The sequence below is a fragment of the Antechinus flavipes genome, chromosome 3 (genome assembly GCF_016432865.1).
Source record: "Antechinus flavipes isolate AdamAnt ecotype Samford, QLD, Australia chromosome 3, AdamAnt_v2, whole genome shotgun sequence".
Lineage (NCBI taxonomy): Eukaryota > Metazoa > Chordata > Mammalia > Dasyuromorphia > Dasyuridae > Antechinus > Antechinus flavipes.
This window is the reverse complement of record NC_067400.1, coordinates 157,075,280-157,093,474: the sequence shown is the minus strand read 5'-3', so window position 1 is coordinate 157,093,474 and position 18,195 is coordinate 157,075,280. Positions and strand designations below refer to the sequence as shown.

The following is an 18,195-nucleotide window of genomic DNA, read 5'->3' as shown; positions in this document are numbered from 1 at the left end:
CTGTATCATCTAAGTCATGAAGATTGTTGTCTCAAATGTTACCTCTGGAATTTCCTCCCTCAAAGTAAACAATTAAAATTGGCCAATTGAGAATTACTTTTAAAAGAACAGAAAAGCAACACTTTTTTTATCTTGGGACACAAGCTATCGGACCCGGGTTCTAGCTTCGGGAAGGGAAGGGTTTTGAGGCGGCAAAAACCCCGTCCGTAGACTCCAGGCTTTTCCAAGTAAGCAAGCTTTGAAGCAAAGCAAGGGACATCCATCCCGCTCCAGTACTCAACTGCACCTTTTTGCACCAGCTTGCAAACGTAGAAAGGAACCTCCACACTAGCTAAATTAGTGCATCCAGTTTCAACTAATCAATTCCCTAGGCGTGTCTTTCCGGCCTTCACCCCTCCCTGCACACAATTACGCTTGCATGCAAACGTAGAAAGGAATCTGCATACAAGCTTGGTTAGTGCATCTGAATTCAATTAACCAATTCCCAGCGTACATCTTCCCGCCCTTCATCCCACTACGTGCACACAGCTGCACTTGCGTGCAAAGGTAATACATCTTCCCGCCCTTCATCCCATTACGTGCACACAGCTGCACTTGCGTGCAAAGGTAAAAAGGAGCCTCCCCGAGGCACATCTTCCCGCTCTCTACCCCTGCATGCTCAAAACTGGACCAGTGTGCAAATGGAGAAAGCAACCTTCACGCTAGCTAGATTGGTGCATCTGAATTCAATTAACCAATAGCCTAGACACGTCTTCCCGTCCTTCACCTCAACGTGCACACAATTGGACCAGCGTGCAAACGGAGAAAGGAACGAGATTGGTGCATTCAGATTCACTTAGGCGCGTCTTCCCGTCCTTCGTCCTTACGTGCACGTTTCTGCACCAGCGTGCTAACGTTGAAAGGAATCCTCCTCCCCGCCCCGCGCCCCCACGCTAGCTTGATTGGTGCATTCATATTCAATTAACCAATTCCCTAAGCGCGTCTTCCCGCCCTTCACCCCTTCCTGCTGATGTGTGAGTTGCTGAGCCCGTGCGCTAGGTGCTGCGTATCGCACTCTGATTGGAGGAATTGTCATCTGGGAGTAAGTTCTCGGCGCTTAATTGCAACTCATTTTGTGGCTCGCAGAGTAAGAGCCGTTAGATAACTACGTTTCATTCCATACTGTAATCTGCTTTCCCCAGCTAGACTGTAAGCTTCCTTAGGGCAGGAATGGGTAGTTCTTAGCTATTTCCATCCTCAGTGCCCTGATCTGTGGCTGGTCAGTAGTTGTAGCTCAGGGATTGGTTTACTGGGCGGAGAGGGGGGTCCAATAGTCACCTGAGACCGCTTATCGGCTCTGCGTTCCAGCCATCCGCTGCCTCCACCCCCATACTGCGCCCTCCAAAATATCTTGGCGTTTAGCTTGTTTTGCTGTCTTGGTCTTGTTTGTTTGGATTGGAGTGGGGAACCCTCTGGGAGGGCAGAAGTGGAGGCGAAGGGACAGAAGACAGTTTCAAGACAGAAGAAAAGCATCAGAAGGGCCCTATAGCTGTCTCGTAACTGTAGTTGTCAAGTAATCCAAGGTCGTCATTTTACAGATAAGGAAATCATAGAGGAGGATTTGAACTTGGGCCCTCTAGTTAGCACTCACTGTTAGTAGACTTTTGATGTTTTTTTATTTTAAATTTAGTGATAAAATCTAATTTTCCTCTAATCTCTCCTCCTCCCCCCGCATTGTTTTAATACTTAATAGTATACACAGTTAAAGATCTGGTACTTTTGTTCCCAAGCTTTTCCACTATTTCCCTTAAGATTCTTGATCTTTTGTCCTACCCATAATTTTTTTATGATTTTTTTTTAAGTTCTGTAAAAATCATTTAGTTGACTGATGTGGCTTTTGAATAAGGAAATTAATTTAGGTAGTAATGTCATTTTTATTACATTGACTTTTCCTACCCATGAGCAATTAGCATCTTCCCAATTATTTAGGTCAATATTTTGGCAAATGGTGGTATGCAATTGTATTTATGCTATTATACAGAACTTGGTTTATCAACTCAAATATTTTATGAGTTTTGTGGTTATTAATGAAATTTCATTTACCGTCTCAGTTACTGCTGAGTTTTTTTGGTATTGTGTAGAAATGTTGATTTGTGTGGATTTATTTTATATTCTGTATTTTGCTGAAGTTGTTCTAATTAATTTTTAGTTGACTCTTTAAGATTCTACAAGTACATCATTGTTTTATCTGTAAAAAGCCATAGTTTTTTGTTTTTGTTTTTTTCTTTCCTCATTTCTTATTGCTACAGCCAGAATTTCTAGTACCATGGTATTATAAAATGTTGACAAGGGACAGCCCTATTTCACCTCTAACTTTATTAGAAATCTAGCTTATCCCTCTTACCTATAATGGTAGCTTGGTTTTAATATATACTGTTTATCATTTTGAGAAAAGGTTCATTTCTATGTTTTCTAGTTTTTTTTTTTTTAATTCTAATCCCTTCATTTTATTTTTTATACTATATAAAAGTTTGTCAAACTTTTTCCAAATTTATTGATAAAATCATTATTTTTGTTATTTTTATTATTGATATCAATAGTTACATTGATTATTTTCCTAATATTAAACTAATCTTGTGTTCCTGGTGTAAATTTAGTTTGGTTATAGTATATAATCTTTGGGTTTGCTATATTTACTTCTTTGCTAATAATTAAAATTTTTTGCTTCATTGTTTATTGGGGATATTGGTCTATAGTTTTCTTTTTGTTTCCACTCTCCCTGGATATAAGAATTTCAAAATATCAAAAGCTAGTGCTTTCGCAGCATAGAGCCTCTGCTGTCTGAGCTTGGTTTAACAATAATCCTTTGCCCTCAGGATGCTATCACTCTAGCAAAGTCTAGTTTGGATTCACTGGGGATTTAGCTTCCCTAATTTCCCAGGGCCATCTATCACATATTTAGTCCCTCATCCTTGTCACTGACTCTGTTCCTCTTCTGGCAGGGAACTTTAGTTCTCTGCCCCACCAGATAGGTATGAAGTCTAAGACTTCAGACAATATTGTTCCCTTAGTCCCTCTGGATTAAAGTCACAGGGTCTCAAGACCTAAAAATGATTGTCATGATCTAGTCTATTTGTGGTATGTAACAGAACTTCTGAAACTTTTTCCACTCTAGAGCCCTTTTCTCTAGAGAAATTTTTGTGTAGATAGGTACATAAAATAGGCATACAAATCAAACAATTACTGAGAATGAATCATAATTTTGTGACTCCCACATGAGTCACAAACCAAAGTTTAAGGTGCTAAGGTATTATAAGACCTGCCTTTGGTCCAGCAGGTTAAATCCTCCTTGATTCAGCCTGCAGAATTTGGTTTCTTCACTCTGAAATTAATTAAACTTCAATTTTGTTCTGACAATCTAGGCTTTAGCCTGCTTTGTGTTGCTCCCTAACCCATCATGGGTTAGAGAGTCATCTGGTCTGGTTGACAAGCAAATCTGTGTCATAGAAGGAATTTGGTAGTATTCTTCTTTCGCTATTTCTGCCAACAGTTTATGTGATATTGAAATTGTGTTTTGAGTATTTGATAGAATTCACTTGTGAATTCATCTTGTTCTAATATTATCCTCTTTTGTTTTTTTCCTTTGGAAATTCATTTATGGTTTGTTCTATTTTAAAGAATGGAAATAACCCAGATGGACATTCCAAGAATTTTCATTTTGGGATCTCTTTCTTTCTTATGTCAATAGTATTTTTTTTCCTGTTACATGTAAAGATCGTTTTAGATAGAGGACAGCACTAGGCCAGTTTGGCTATAGCACAAATCATGTGAGTGACTGAAATACAAGAAAAAAAATCAGATGACAAACATTTGGTGATAAGATTGGGCTTCTGATTTCATTAAAATTAGAATTCCTAATTGAGTTAACTGTCAGGTTCAAGTCAGCACTTTATTTAACAATCCCCAGGCGGCATGTAAACCTTTCAAAGAGTTCCATTTTGAGGTCAAAACTATTTTCATAATAAGACTGATATATTGTAACAGCCACATATATGTGGGGGGAGGGGGGAGGTCAGAATTTTCTTTATTTACTTTAACCAAAACAATATATTGAATGCAAACGCAGATAGGAGAATAAGGTTACTTTCTATAATTAAGTTAGAAATGAGAGATTTGCAAAAATATGTAAAAATGCCATTCTCCTTTCTGTTTTATATAAAATATGTTAATAAACATAAAATATTTTATAAAATGTATAAAACAATTATTTTTTAAAATATGCATTATTATGTTACTGCATCATTGATTCATTTTATTTTAAAAGTTTTTTTTTATTTTCAAAACATATGCATTGATAATTTTTCAACATTGACCTTTGCATAACCTTGTATTTCAGATTTTCCCCTCCTTCCTCCCATCCTCTCTCCTAAATGGCAAGCAATCTAATATGTTATACATGTTAAAATATATTTTAAATCCAATATGTGTAAGCTTATTTATACAATTCTCTTGTTGCACAAGAAAAATCAGATCAAAAAGGATAGAGTAAGAAAACAAAATGCAAGTGAACAAAAAAAAGAGTGAGAATGTTATGTTGTGATTCACATTCAGTTCCCATTACTTTGGAGATGGCTCTCTTTATCACAAGATCATTGGAACTGGCATTTGATTCATTATTTTAAAATGAATTGCTATAATTTATTAAAATTATTGGTTTTAATTTCTAATAATGTAAATATTAGTTGCTATAACCCATATAAACAAAAGTGCGTTATAATCTCAGTAATTTTAAAGCATACAAAGTGATCCTGAGACCAAAAAGTTGGGGAACTATTGGTTTTTGAATGCTGAGAGATAGTAAGTTGCCAACGATCATACAGGAAAAGTGTGTCTGAGGTAGGAATTGAACCCAGTTCTTCCGGGTATTGAAGCCTTTTCTGTCCACTGTGCCATCGTGCTGAGTATTTGGTAAATCTGTTTAAAAGCAAAATTTGCTGTTTGCTTCCTCTGAGGGTTATTGTTAGTAGTCTTTCGTTCTCAAAGAGGCTAGGTTTCCCCGCCCCCCTTATTTCCTGTTCCAATTCCTTTGATTTCTTTTTCTTCACAGCTACAGCTAAGATTTCTAGTATAATATTGAATAATAAAGGCGGTAATGAGCATTTTTGCTTGCCTAATCTTATTGAGAAGAGTTTGAGCTATATCCATTACAGCTAATGTTTGCTGAGTTGTAGACAAATATTCCTTATCACTTAAGCTTAATTTATTTCTATGCTTTCTAGTGTTTTCAATAGGAAGTCTTTTTCTGCATCTATTGATATAATCATATAATTTCTGTTGATTTGTTACTAATACAGTTAATTATGCTGATAGTTTTCATATCTAACCAAGCCTGCATTCCTGGTACAAATTTTATCTGGTCATAGTATATGATCCTTGTGATACGTTGTAATTATTTTATTTAATATTTTATTTAAAAATTTGCATCAGTATTCATTAAGGAATAGGTCTATAATTTTCTTTTTCTGTTTTTGTTCTTCCTGGATTAGTTATCAGCACCTATTTGTGTCCAAAAAAAGGAATTTGATAGGACTTCTTCACCTGTTTTTCCAAACAGATATTTAATTGTTTTTCTAAACAATTTTCTAATTCATCCTGTCTCCACCCTCTGATGTTGTCCAGCCTTTATATTTAAACATCTTTTATCCAGGCAGTTTCAACATATCAATCCATTTTTCCCTAGATCCTGACCCCACCCTTCTGTGTCCCCCAGCCATAAAAGATTATGTTCCAGGAATCTATTGCTCATTCAGTAGGACTGTCTTATGCCTTGTTTCTGCTTGAGCCCATGAAGCTATTTTCATGTAAAATAGCATTGAAAAAAGTTTATGTCCAGTATGAATTCTACTAGATCTATTAAAATGCTCCTGCTGGTTGAAAGCTTTCTCACAGTTCTTACATTTAGATGATTTCTCTCCAGTATGAATTATCTGATATTTCTTAAGATTAGAGCTTTTAAAGAAAGTTTTCTTACTTTCATGACATTCAAGAGAGTTCTTTTTTTAAAATTATGCTTAACTTCCAACATCAATACATTCAAAGAATTTCTCTCCAGTATGAATTTCTTTATGCTTCTTGACATTCCTTGCATTTCCAGGATTTTTCTCTGATATGAATTCTCTTATGAAGGTCTCCCTTCTGGCTAAAGCCTTTTCCACACTTATTATATTGACAGGGTTTCTCTCTAATATGAATATATTTATTGTTTGTTCATTTTTCTAGCCTATTTCTTGATTGTTAACTTTACATTAAAACTGGGCTCTGCTCCCAATTGAAGGGGACAATGTCCCGAGGTTCAGGGACTTTTGTGCTTCTGTTTTCAGAACTAGTTCAGGGAGGCTTATACATTTTTTGGTTCTTCCAAGGAGGTATGATCTAAGGAAAGATGTAGCCACTGTTCCCTTGGCCAGTCTATGAGCAACCAAAAGCATTCTTCACCAAGACCTCTGACCAGGGCCCTTGCTCCCCTGTGGGAACATTTCTCCTTATGTTCCTGCTCTCCTGCAAGAGCTGGTGTTGTGTTCACCATGGATCTGAGATCAGGGCCCTGCACCTTTATAAGTGACCCCAGAAACTTTTCTCTGCTGTAGAACTGTGACCAGAGCCCTTGATTCCCTGTAGCAGGAAGCACTTTTGTCCTGGGATGGTGACCTGGAATTGTGTATAGGCTATTGCTGCCTATATGGCCACTTCTGAGACCAATGCTGGCTTATCAGACCAGTGTTGTACTTTGCTACAGACCCAACCATCACGCCAATGAGAAATAGAACTTTCCTGCCAATCTCCTATGTTAAGTTTGGGGCTAAAAAAATTATTGTACTACAACCTTATGTTCTAAATTAGTTCTAATTGAGAATTCTATTTGAAGTGTTATTTGAAAGTTATTTGGAGGGAAATTTGGGACAGTTCAACTGAGTCTTCCATTTTTTGGCCCAGCGTCATAAAGGGAGAAATTTAGTGAAATTTCCATCTTCTTTCTGCAGCATATATATTTGTAGAAGATATGTTTTGTTCCTTTTCTCTTTTTTTTTAACATAATTTTTCTTGAGGGTTTTTATTTTCATTAGGGTGGGAGATATACTTTTTCTTTCACAACTTTTATGGAAATGTTTTACATAACTTCACATGTGGTTTCTTAATGGTGGGGATGCAGAAGAACCTAGAATTCAAAAATTTTAAAAACAAATATAAAAAAAAAATTTGAATGTAACTGGGAAAATATTAAATTAACTTAAAAATTGTTTTCTCTCTGTGAATGTAAGGTACTTAAGGCAGAGATTATTTTTGCCTTTTGGTGTGTTTTAGGCATCTAGCATTGGGGCCTGTCACCTAATATTTAAAGAATGCTTGTTGACTACATTCTAAACTTTTTTCCTTTTTATTTATGAGTTATTGAGCCACTTCAGTTGACTTTATTTAGGATTTTCTTGGCAAAGATACTAGAGTGGTTTGCCATTTCCTTCTCCAGCTCACTTTACAGACGAGGAAACTGAGGCAGATGGGATTAGGTGACTAGTTAAATGTCTGAAATCAGGTTTGCTCTCAGGAATGAGTCTTCCTGACTAGGACTAGTGCTCTGTCCACTGGGCCATCTAGCCAGCTACCCCTTCCTGTGTATCTATATGAACAATGTATGACCTTGGATATAACATGTCTTTTTTTTTTTTTCCCCTGAAGCCCAGTTTCCCTTCCCCAAAATCTATGTACTGACTGGTCTTCTTGGTCTGTCTCCGTGATTATTGGTTAATTGTGTGAATACCTGTTAACTTTCTGCCAACTAGACCAGTGTTGTAATTTAAAGATTGTACAGACTCTCTTTGCCTACCTACAGTTAACATCATTCCTGAAATGTTCTAGAATGTTTCTTTTAACCGTTGTCACAGCAAATAGTGAGTTCTCAAAGGCTGGGGGGTGGGGGTGGGGATGGGAGTGGGGAGAATAAGAGAAAGGAACTGTCTAAATTTCTGGAAAAGATAAGAGCTAGATCAGCCAGGGAGCAGTAGGGATCTTGACGGCACAATTATGGTATGAATAATACAAGGCTTTGACAGGTAGGAGAGTGATGGAGTAATGGAGTTAAGATAGTGTAACCCTATGTCAGGATTGGCTGTGTCTGGGAATAATAATATAGAATCCTATTCATTTCAGTTTAGCAACCATTCATTATATTACACTCAAGGCATAGTGTAACTGGTAGAAATATTAAGACTTTTAAAAAATTACATTGTTTCTGATCTCAGAGCTTATATTCTGTTTTGAGGTAGGTTTTATAAGCTGTAGGGAATTAAGTATAATACGAGGTTGGGAGTGATGGGGCCAAAGGAAACCAGATGGCAGATTCTTTCTAAGGAAAATTTGAGGAAGAAAGAGAATATTTTAAACCCAAGACAAGAGATTGTTTAGGAAAGGCTTCCTGGAGAAGGTAGTTTGAAGTTCCTTGAGAGAAGGGGCCCCATTTTATTCAACTGTGATTGCCCCTGGTTGAGTGTGGTGCCTGTGATAAATTAGATTCTTAATGTATTAAATTGCTGAGGAGAAAGTGAAGGATTCCAAAAGTCAAAGATTGGAGAAGAAATATACTGTGCATTACTATGAAAAGAATATGGTTCTGTATTTGGAGGATGTAGTTTAAAAATAAAAGTTTTCCCTGACTCTTATGACTTTAGACATGTCATCCAACCTTATTGGACCTCACTTAAAAGTAATAGGTGTTTGGACTAGTTGGCCTCTGAGGGGAAAGATGGCCCTTTCCATCTCTAGATCTCTAGTTCTATAATGTTAAGATGGCAGCACTTATGTAGGATTCTCTCTGGTACCAGTTTCATTACATTTGTCTTGAGCTTTCACTAGAGTCTAAGGTTCTTTTTGGGAGAGACCTGTTCTCACTTCTCTGGGATTCTGCTTCCTCTTCTCGAAAAGCAGCGGCCTCTTCCAGCTGGCCCATCTGATCTAAGCCTCCATGTTGATTTTTCAAAACAGTATAACATAGGATCATGGTTTTGGCCTTGGAAAGTACCTTGAAAGCTATCAAAGTCACTTCCCTCATTTTGCTGGCAGCTTGGCTGAACTGGAAATAAAGGAAGACCCGAATTCACAACTTTGCTAGTTGTGTGACATTGGATAAATTACTTGACATCTCTTACAACCTCATTTTTGTCTTCTGTAAAATGAGGATAATGTACCCTCAGAGGATAATTTTAGTGCCCTCACTCTTACAGGGTCAGTGCTATACCAACATTGTCATTGTGGTAGTTATTACAAATGAGAAGCAATTTAAAACAATTTGCATCAGCAAGTTCTCACAGGTTGAAGGTCACTAGCAAAACCTGAATTTTCCCCATTGTGCTATGTTGCCTTGGTATCATACTCTCTTCTATTTGTCATTCATTTATTCCCCGTGGTCATAGAACCAATAACGAATATCCATGGGAACCATGGAAAATGATAAAAAGAATCTTCAAAACTTAAGATTCAACGTGATCACAATCTATTCAGAATGACAAGTGGCTTTTAATGTGTTTGTGTCTAACGTGTTCACTTCAGTATATTTTTTTTCTGATTTCAGGTCAGAGGTGTTTGTGTCGAAGAAATACATGCTGAGTTTCTAAATTGATCCTGAAAATGAGTAATTATTCAGAGGTAATGTATGTGTTCAATATGTACTTCTATATTCTGCCACCCCAAGATATTTAACTTCAGGCCATATTTTCCTTCCAATTTCAGCCTCCAGTAATAATCTTTCTTGTTCATATCTTTGTTCTCTTTTGAGTTTTGACATTGTAATCTTTTGGCAGATCTTGGGCTATCTCTTAGAGCTAAACAATACTTTTACTTTTAATGATGTATAATAATAAAGTAACAAACTAGTATTACTCAGAGTTAAACAATACTACTACTTTTAATAATGATGTATAATAATATAACAAACTAGTATTACTCAGAGCTAAACAATACTACTACTTATAATAATAAAATAAATTAGTATTACTCAGAGCTAAACAATACTACTGCTTTTAATTATGATATATAATAATAAAATATTTAGTATTACTCGGTCTAAGAAGTAATTATTTTAACCTTTTGGTCTGTTCCTTTGTAGGTTAAAGTGAAAATACCTTTTGGAAATAAGAGCCTGGATGCTGTTTGTTCTGTCCCTGACAAGATATTAACTGACCAAGTGTTAATATACGCAGTTATTCTTACTCATGGAGCTGCAGGAGATATGAATTTTCCTCAATTGAAATCACTGGCAAGCCATCTTGCAACTCATGGCATCTTGTGCCTGAGGTTTACTTGCAAAGGCCTCAATATTACACACAGGATAAAGGCATATAAAGCTGTTTTGGTAAGATAAATCATGTGCTGTGTTTCATTTAAAAAAAAAAAAGTTGAAGAAAATGAAGTAAAAAGGAATATATTCATTTGGTTTAGGTTTTATAAACCAAGCATTTCTGGGGCATTTATTCAACAAACACTTATAGAAAACCTACTTTTAGGCAAGGCAATCAAAGATAAATAAAATATGGTCAAATGTGGGCATTTGGTATAGATGAGAGGGCTGCAATCAAGAGAGTCAGGAAAGCTTTCAAGTCCTGCTTCAGACATCTACCTCAGGTAGCTATTAGTGGTAAATCATTTTGACAAATCATTTACTCTCAGCCTCAGTTTCCTTATCGGTAAAAAGAAGATAACAATAATACTTCATTAAGTTAAGGAAGAATCAAATGAAATAACTGCATGTAAATTGGGCATATTGTGAAACTTGAGTACTGTTCAAATATTCACTATTTTTAAAATTAAGAATAATAATGAAGAATATGCCAGTCACTGAAATACAGAATTGCTATGTGTTATCTGAGAAGTGTAAGCAAAATATTGTGGAGATTCTGGAGGGAATTATCATTTCAGGCCAGAGGTGAATCAGGGAAGGATGTGAGGGAAGTGGCTGAATAGTGAGAGTGTGGAATATTGTTGAGAAAGCCCAAAAGAACATTTGGGTTAGGAGTTTGGGACTCACTGAGTAGAAAATGGAGGGCCATGGAAGATATATAGCCTTACAAATAACTTTTTGGGGAGCAAATTAAAACTTTTATCAGATTCTTCTGTTTGCTAGTGGGAGAGTTGTTTCCATGGTGATAACCAGACTCACAATTACAGCCCTATGCCCTTTGCATGGAGTCTCATTCTCATGGAAGTATTGGTATAGCCTGGAATTCTCATCTGATATTTGAGTATGGGGGTTGAAGGCCCTGCTTCTGTGCATTTTCTACTCTTTTTCGGACTATTTGTCAGATTGTGCTTCTAAATAAGGAACAGCTATTTGTCAGTCCCCTACTCCAAAACTTTCAGTAGGATCCTATTGCCAGTTAAATAAAATCTAAATTCATTAGTTTACCCACATCTAATTAGTTGCCTTTTACTTCTCCAACTTTAGTTCTGACTGTTTGCTTTATGTTCTGTCTAAATATAACTACTCATTGGTTCCCACATGTATTTGATATTGTATGTTACATATACATGTATTTGATATAAATGATATACAACATATTTGATAATAAGATAGCTCTTTACAACATTTTCAACAAGTAACCATCCAATTTTTATCTCCAGTAGTGATCAATTACCAGACTTAAGCTAAAGTTTTTTAGTTACACATTTAAATACTGTTCAGCAAATACCAATTATTCTCAAGTTCAGAAGTACACTAAATACTTTATTTAACAAGAAACAATTTTAGCCTTAATTTTTTCCTCCATTTTGGATTCTTTTTTCTTAGGAATACCTAAAGACTTCAGATGAATACAGACTTGCAGGTATTTTCCTTGGAGGTAAGTTGCTGGTCTTTGAATTTTGTTGTGATTGAAAGAGCTCCCCCTCTTTTTTTTTTTTTTCTTTTTAACACAAATGCAGTCTGTTACTGGAGTGATAATAGGAGCTCATCAAGAAATTTTTAAAAGCATAGAGGTGCTTGGATCTTTCTTTCTTTCTTTCTCTTTTTATGGAAGGAAGCTTCCATTGAAAAAAAGTAAAGATTTCTTTAAAATATTGGTGAAATATAGAAGAGAAATAAAATTTCTTTGAATAGAATGCCAATGTTAGGATCTTTAAAAAAATTTTTTTTGAAAGATAACTTAATAGGATCATAAAGCACTTTTCTGACTTTAACTTTGCATTTGCTGTCTATATTAGAAAATAACACGAAGAAAATGAGACATCTTCCCTAATCCATTATTGTTCAGAGATCCTTTTGATAGTATTGTCCTTAAAAGATAATCAGTAAAAAGAGTATACACAATTTAAAGAAGGAACATCTGCGTTTCATATTCCAGCTTTACTGCCTACTGCTAATCTATGTGGCTTTGGGCAAGTCAATTTAACAACTTTTAAGGCCTTAATTTCCTCATTTATAAAATGAAAAGATTAGAGGAGATAACTTCTTCCCTTCCAGCTTTCAATATGTGAGCCCCACACCTTCAGAAAATCATGACAGCTTGATATTTGTATGGGAATGATTTGTTGTTAACTTTTTATCATTTCTTCTAGACTCTTCAAGGCATCTCCTTATCTAACTGCCACATTCAATATGTAGAACAAAGTAAAAAATGTATGATTTCCCATGTGTGGGAGATTAGTTTTAAAGTTAGACCTTCTTAAAAAAAAATAGACTATATACATCAGTAGTGACTACTATTGGGTAACTTTTGATTTTTTTAAAAAATGGTTCTAGGTCGTTCAATGGGTTCTAGAGCTGCCGCCTCTGTGATGTGTCAGATTGAACCAGAAGATGTTGATGACTTTATCCGAGGTCTCATTTGCTTTTCTTATCCCTTGCACCGTCCAAAGCAGCAGCATAAGCTCAGGAATGAAAATTTGCTGCTTATCAAAGGCCCTGTGCTCTTTGTCTCAGGCTCAGCAGATGAGATGTGTGAAAAGGTAAAAACCATGGTTTTAGAGCATTACTTGGTGAGGTTCTTTAGGAAGAAATCAACTTACTTGGAAAATTCAGAATTGGTTCAGAAGAGCTGACCTTGTTTATTGGACTTGATGTTCTGTTGATACCTTAGACTTGAGAGAAATAGAGAGCATAGATCCCATAGTTACACTGCCCCATTTTATAGGTGAGGTAAGAGCCAATTAACCGAGTAGAACATTGACATACAGGAACAAGAAAAATTAAATCTTGAGTCTGTGGAGAGCTTTTTTCTCTTACTATTATAGCCGCTGTATTAGTTTGATAAGCTATTTCAACTTTTTAGTATTGAGATATATTCTTTGTAAAATTTATTCACACCATAATATACTTTGACAAGATGTTAACTATTGAATATACTGATTTTATCCTATTACATTGTAAAAATGGATCTTTTTAAAGGACTTATAGACTCATGGTGGATTATATTAATTATAATAATTATAAGACCAATGATGAAGAATTTGACCCATTTTATGACAGATGATAGATTCATGGTGAAGAATAAGAGACAAGTTTTTAGATATTCCAATGCAATAATTTATTTTTGTTTTGACTTTTTCTTTTTTTCAGGGAGAGTGGGTTAGGTTAGAGGGAAAGAAAATGTTTATTAATTGAAAATATAAAATGGTGCTGCAATAACATACTACCCATACACAATTCAACTGACCCCATAACTCATAGAACAATTATCAATAATAAATACTCAGAAAATTGTTCCTCTGGATCTGAGAGAAACTGTCTTAGACATCCGATAAATAAATTTGCATAAGAGAGGAATAGTGGGGAATGGCCTAGTAACACTTGGTAGATAAGATGATAAAAGATAGCATAATTGCAAATTAGTATTGAATCTGTTTTCCTTCTTTTTTATTTTTATTTTTTAGAAATTGCTGGAGAAAGTAGCAAAGACAATGAAAGCCCCTACTAAAATACACTGGGTTAAAAAAGCCAGTCATTCCATGACCGTGAAAGGACGATCTGCAGAAGATGTTTTGAAGGAAATCAACTCACATGTTCTTTCTTGGATCCAAGAAATCATTGAGCTGGACAAGAAATAATTCATTGATTAAAAGCCATGTGTCATTTGGAATTTGTATATTTGATTTGATAAGAAAAACAGCAAATCTCTCGAATTGTGAGCATGTTAGACCTGTTTAATATATCTTTATGAATATGCTTTGAAAGCAAATGTTAACCTTGTTTAAAAAGGAAATATGAAACTAATTATAATAATTTAAGTAGCTTTAGGCAAATCTACTTTTTCAAAAAATTATTTTTTCTCACTTATGCTATTGTTAAATAATTTGATAATTGCCAAATATTTCTTCAGAAATATCTTTTTCTTTTTTTTTTCTGAACTACAATAGTACATTTGGTGTATTGCTGTTTAGAGTAAATAAAATTATCCTTTAGTCTGGCACCTTATATTGGTGAAATTACATGGTTGGACAAATAAAGCAAGCCAGTCATGTAAGCATATAACTAATACTTTCTCTGATAGAGGAAGAAAAAAGCAGTCACTTTCATATTACTTAACATATAAAAAAAAATTGCCCTGTAAATGTTTGTCACCTTTTATTTATCCCTACAATAAATAGACATTACAATGATAATATAGTGACTACATTTCTTCAAAGTGAAAAACTAAAGATATTTACAATTCCAAAGTGAATTAACTTTTATCAGTGACTTGAATAAAGGTATAAATTACAAGCTTATAAAATTTGCAAATGGCACAAAACTATGAATTATAGCTATCGGTTTGGATTAAACAGGATTCCAGAAGATCCAGATAGGCTGATATTAAATCTTGTTAGACTGAGTTCAGAGATAAAGAAAATTTAAGATTTATTTCATGCTCTTTTTCATATCACTCAATTTTTAATGACTCCACTTCCTCATTCAAGATGCCAACAGCTATAGCTTTATACCAAAAATTTAGACCAAATTTATACTTTTATACCAAAAACTATAAGCAAAAGAAACCAACCTAAAGTTTTCTATTTAGGTTAAAAATTACCTTCACAAACACGAAATATGACTAAATAGTCATTCATCGTGTATTATTCAGTACAATTTGAGGAAGCATGATATGGCAGCTAAAAATCTTCTAAGACAAGCACGATGTCCAATAAATAAAAACATGATAATCCTTTCATTTTCTTTCCTAAGTAGCTCACATCTGGGAATATTTTCAATGCCTTCTTTTAGAAAAGACATTGAAAAGCTCTAGAATGCCCTCTGGAAAGCAACCAAAAATGGTGTAAGACCTCCCTTCAGATTTTTCCCTCTGAGGATTATTTTAAAGAACTTAAGGAGATTTTGCAAGACCATGACAATTGCATTCAAGAATTTGAAAGGGCTTTTTTTTGTTGTTGTTGTTTTCCCCCCTCGTTTTTCCAAGTACATGTAAAGATAGGTTTTTCAACATTTCATTTTGTAAGATTTTGTGTTCCAAATTTTTTCTCCCTATCCCAAGACATCAAGCAATCTGCTATAGATTATACGTGTATAATATTTGTAAATATATATCCATATTTGACACATGCAAGAAAAATCAGACCAAAGAGAAGGAGAAAAAGGAGGGAAAAAAAGCAAATAAGTGGAACATACTATGCGTCTGTCCACATTCAGTCTCCAAGGTTCTCCCTCTGGATGTGGATGGCGAGATGTAAGTTACAGAGAATCGGATTTTAGCTCTATAATTTACTATAAATTGGAATGGCTGTTCCAGAAGACGTTCTCTTTCCCTAGTTCCCTGAAGAGAAGACTGAATGACCACTTGGGTATATTTGAAAGGAGATGTTTGGTTATGTATCAATTGTCCCTTTTGACTCTGATATTCTGTTTTGCTATGAGCTCATAACTTGGGGAGGAAAAAAACAAAACAGTAGAGCTGTTGCTGTTCTGGGGAGCTTCCCAACCAAACTTTCTCTCTTGGGAGGGTCCTCATACTGTTATATGGAGGTAGTTAAATACAATATAAGACCAAAAGGGTTTAGAGATTGGTGGGGAATGGTGGAAGGGAGATGAGGTACATAATTCAAATATGTGTGAATATTCATATCAATTTGATGAGCATTCATTATCAGGGTTAATAATAGTTAATATCTGTCCTACATTGTGGGAGTAGGGGTCTGGCACCCCCTGGATTTGAAAAATCCAAGAAAAAGTTGGCAGCCTTCCCTTTGTACCAGAAGAGAAGCCTGAATTAACTATGGTATTAAAAGATAAAATATGTTGATATAAAGTATGATACATAAATTTTATGCATTTTTAAGTTACTAAATTTTCTGTGGCATCTGCTGGCATTCAAGTGTCATTTGCAGCTTCCACAAAACATCTACAAAATTCCCATTTGATTTCTTAAACTGACCATGACACAATGAAACTACAATGGGGAAAATCATGATGTGGAAGGGATAACTGTATAGTGCTTACTAAAAGCTTTACAATTGCCTGATTTAATCCTCACTACAATCCTGGGAGGAAGATGCTATTTTCATTTTACAGATGAGGAAATGGAGGCGTGTTGACAGTTTTTTCCCCAGGATCACAGCTAGTAAGTCTCTGAAGTTGACACCAGACCTGGCACTCAAATCCACTGCACCCTCTAGCTGCTCTCCAAAGTGCATTATTTTTGAAGTTTATGATCTTTAAAAACTGATTTAAATCACAAGTAGCCATTTTGTGGTTTACCTTTTGCCTTAGCAAGAGTGAATCTTGAGTGACAAAACAAGCTGAGACAATACAATTAATAAAAAGAAAAAACACACCCTGTCCTCCAAGAGTTAAAATATAATGATGGGGGACCCTCGTGTACAAGGAATAGGGGAGGAAGATTGAAGTGGACAGAGGAAATGTGAAGAAAAAGTACTCATCTTTGAATCTTCCAACCAGAGGGAAATGGTGTCAGTCAAGGCTTGGGTTTGCATGATAAGATTAGAAGTGATGGCCTTTGACCATATATAATAAACATATGTTATAAAATATAGTTTATATATAAAAGAAGAATGACTAGTTTTGCCATTGGATTTAATGTTTGTTCCTATGCCCTTCCCTCTTTTATTTGCCTAGGAAATCAAAAAAGAATTTTAGAATTGAGACACTTGAGGATCCCACCCCAAAGGAGACCTTGGAAGATTGCACTAAGGGCAACCTCCCAAATGATGCTTACTGGCTATTGTTCCTCCATTTTTTAAGAGAACGAATGACATCATGGGGGTGATGTCTTCATTTGCCCTTGACTTAAATTTAAATAAAGCAGAGTTACACAAGGCATTGACCTATGCCTTCCAGAATCATTGAAGTCCAAAGGCAAGATAAAAGTAAAGATAATGGGAATGTCCTGGGATGTAACAGGTGATTTTGATGTTTTCAATGTCTGACCAAGCTTGAAGCTCCCCACTTGCTTCAGTCACCATAATGGCAGTTGGAACAATTTGTTCTCATCAGCCCTTTCCACCCACTGGGAGAAGTCCCTACATGTTTGTAGTGGGCATCCCCTTAATTTATTGATGGTTTTGAGGTCATTGGTTACCTTCAATCTTTTAACCTATTTGTCAAATTCATTTTACCAGGGTGTGGCTGTCAAACATATTTCCCACTTGGAGCCACAGCTAAGAGTTGGCAAATGGACCCCAAAGATAGATGAACAGCCCTACAAAGGGACTGGCAAGCCCTCACACCAGAAGTGCTAGTCCTTCCTAAACACTCCCATAGATTCCATTGTTTCCTGGTTACACTGGCAATAAGATGTGGAGGAAGCTGCAAAAAAAATTTTGATGACAAGTGAGATTTTCAATATTTTTCTAAATACATGTAAAGTTTTCAACATTAATTTTTGTAAAATGTGTTCCATTTTTTTTCTTTCCCTCCCCTCCATCCTCCCCAAGATTGTAAGTAATCTGATAAAGGTTAAATGTGTGGAATTATTTTAAACGTACTTCTATATTTGTCATGTTGTGCAAGAAAAATCAGATCAAAAGGAAAAAACCATGAGAAAGGAAAAAACAAGCAAAAAACAAAAGGCAAAATCACTATGCTTTGATCCACTTTCAGTTCGTCTTAGTTCTCTCTCTGCATGTAGATGGCATTTTACATCCCAAGTTTATTGGAATTGCCTCAAATCACCTCATTGTTGAAAATTTATCACAGTTGATCATCCCATAATCTTATTTCTGTGT

At 35.4% G+C, this 18,195-nt stretch overlaps 1 protein-coding gene across 4 annotated transcripts; it reads left to right on the top strand.

Moving 5' to 3' along the window:
- The first annotated feature begins 1,002 nt into the window (after positions 1-1,002).
- TEX30 (testis expressed 30) lies at positions 1,003-14,622 on the top strand. Of its 4 annotated transcripts, none has more exons than XM_051984151.1 (6): positions 1,003-1,081; positions 9,602-9,675; positions 10,136-10,381; positions 11,813-11,864; positions 12,764-12,969; positions 13,894-14,622. In XM_051984151.1, exons 2-6 carry the CDS (start codon positions 9,658-9,660, stop codon positions 14,065-14,067), a joined length of 696 nt encoding a protein of 231 aa, XP_051840111.1. In that variant the 5' UTR covers positions 1,003-1,081; positions 9,602-9,657; the 3' UTR covers positions 14,068-14,622. The 4 variants fall into 4 exon arrangements, with proteins under 4 accessions (XP_051840111.1, XP_051840113.1, XP_051840110.1 ...); XM_051984153.1 differs by lacking the exon at positions 1,003-1,081 and adding an exon at positions 1,127-1,188; XM_051984150.1 differs by lacking the exon at positions 1,003-1,081 and adding an exon at positions 1,433-1,631.
- The last annotated feature ends 3,573 nt before the right edge of the window (positions 14,623-18,195 follow it).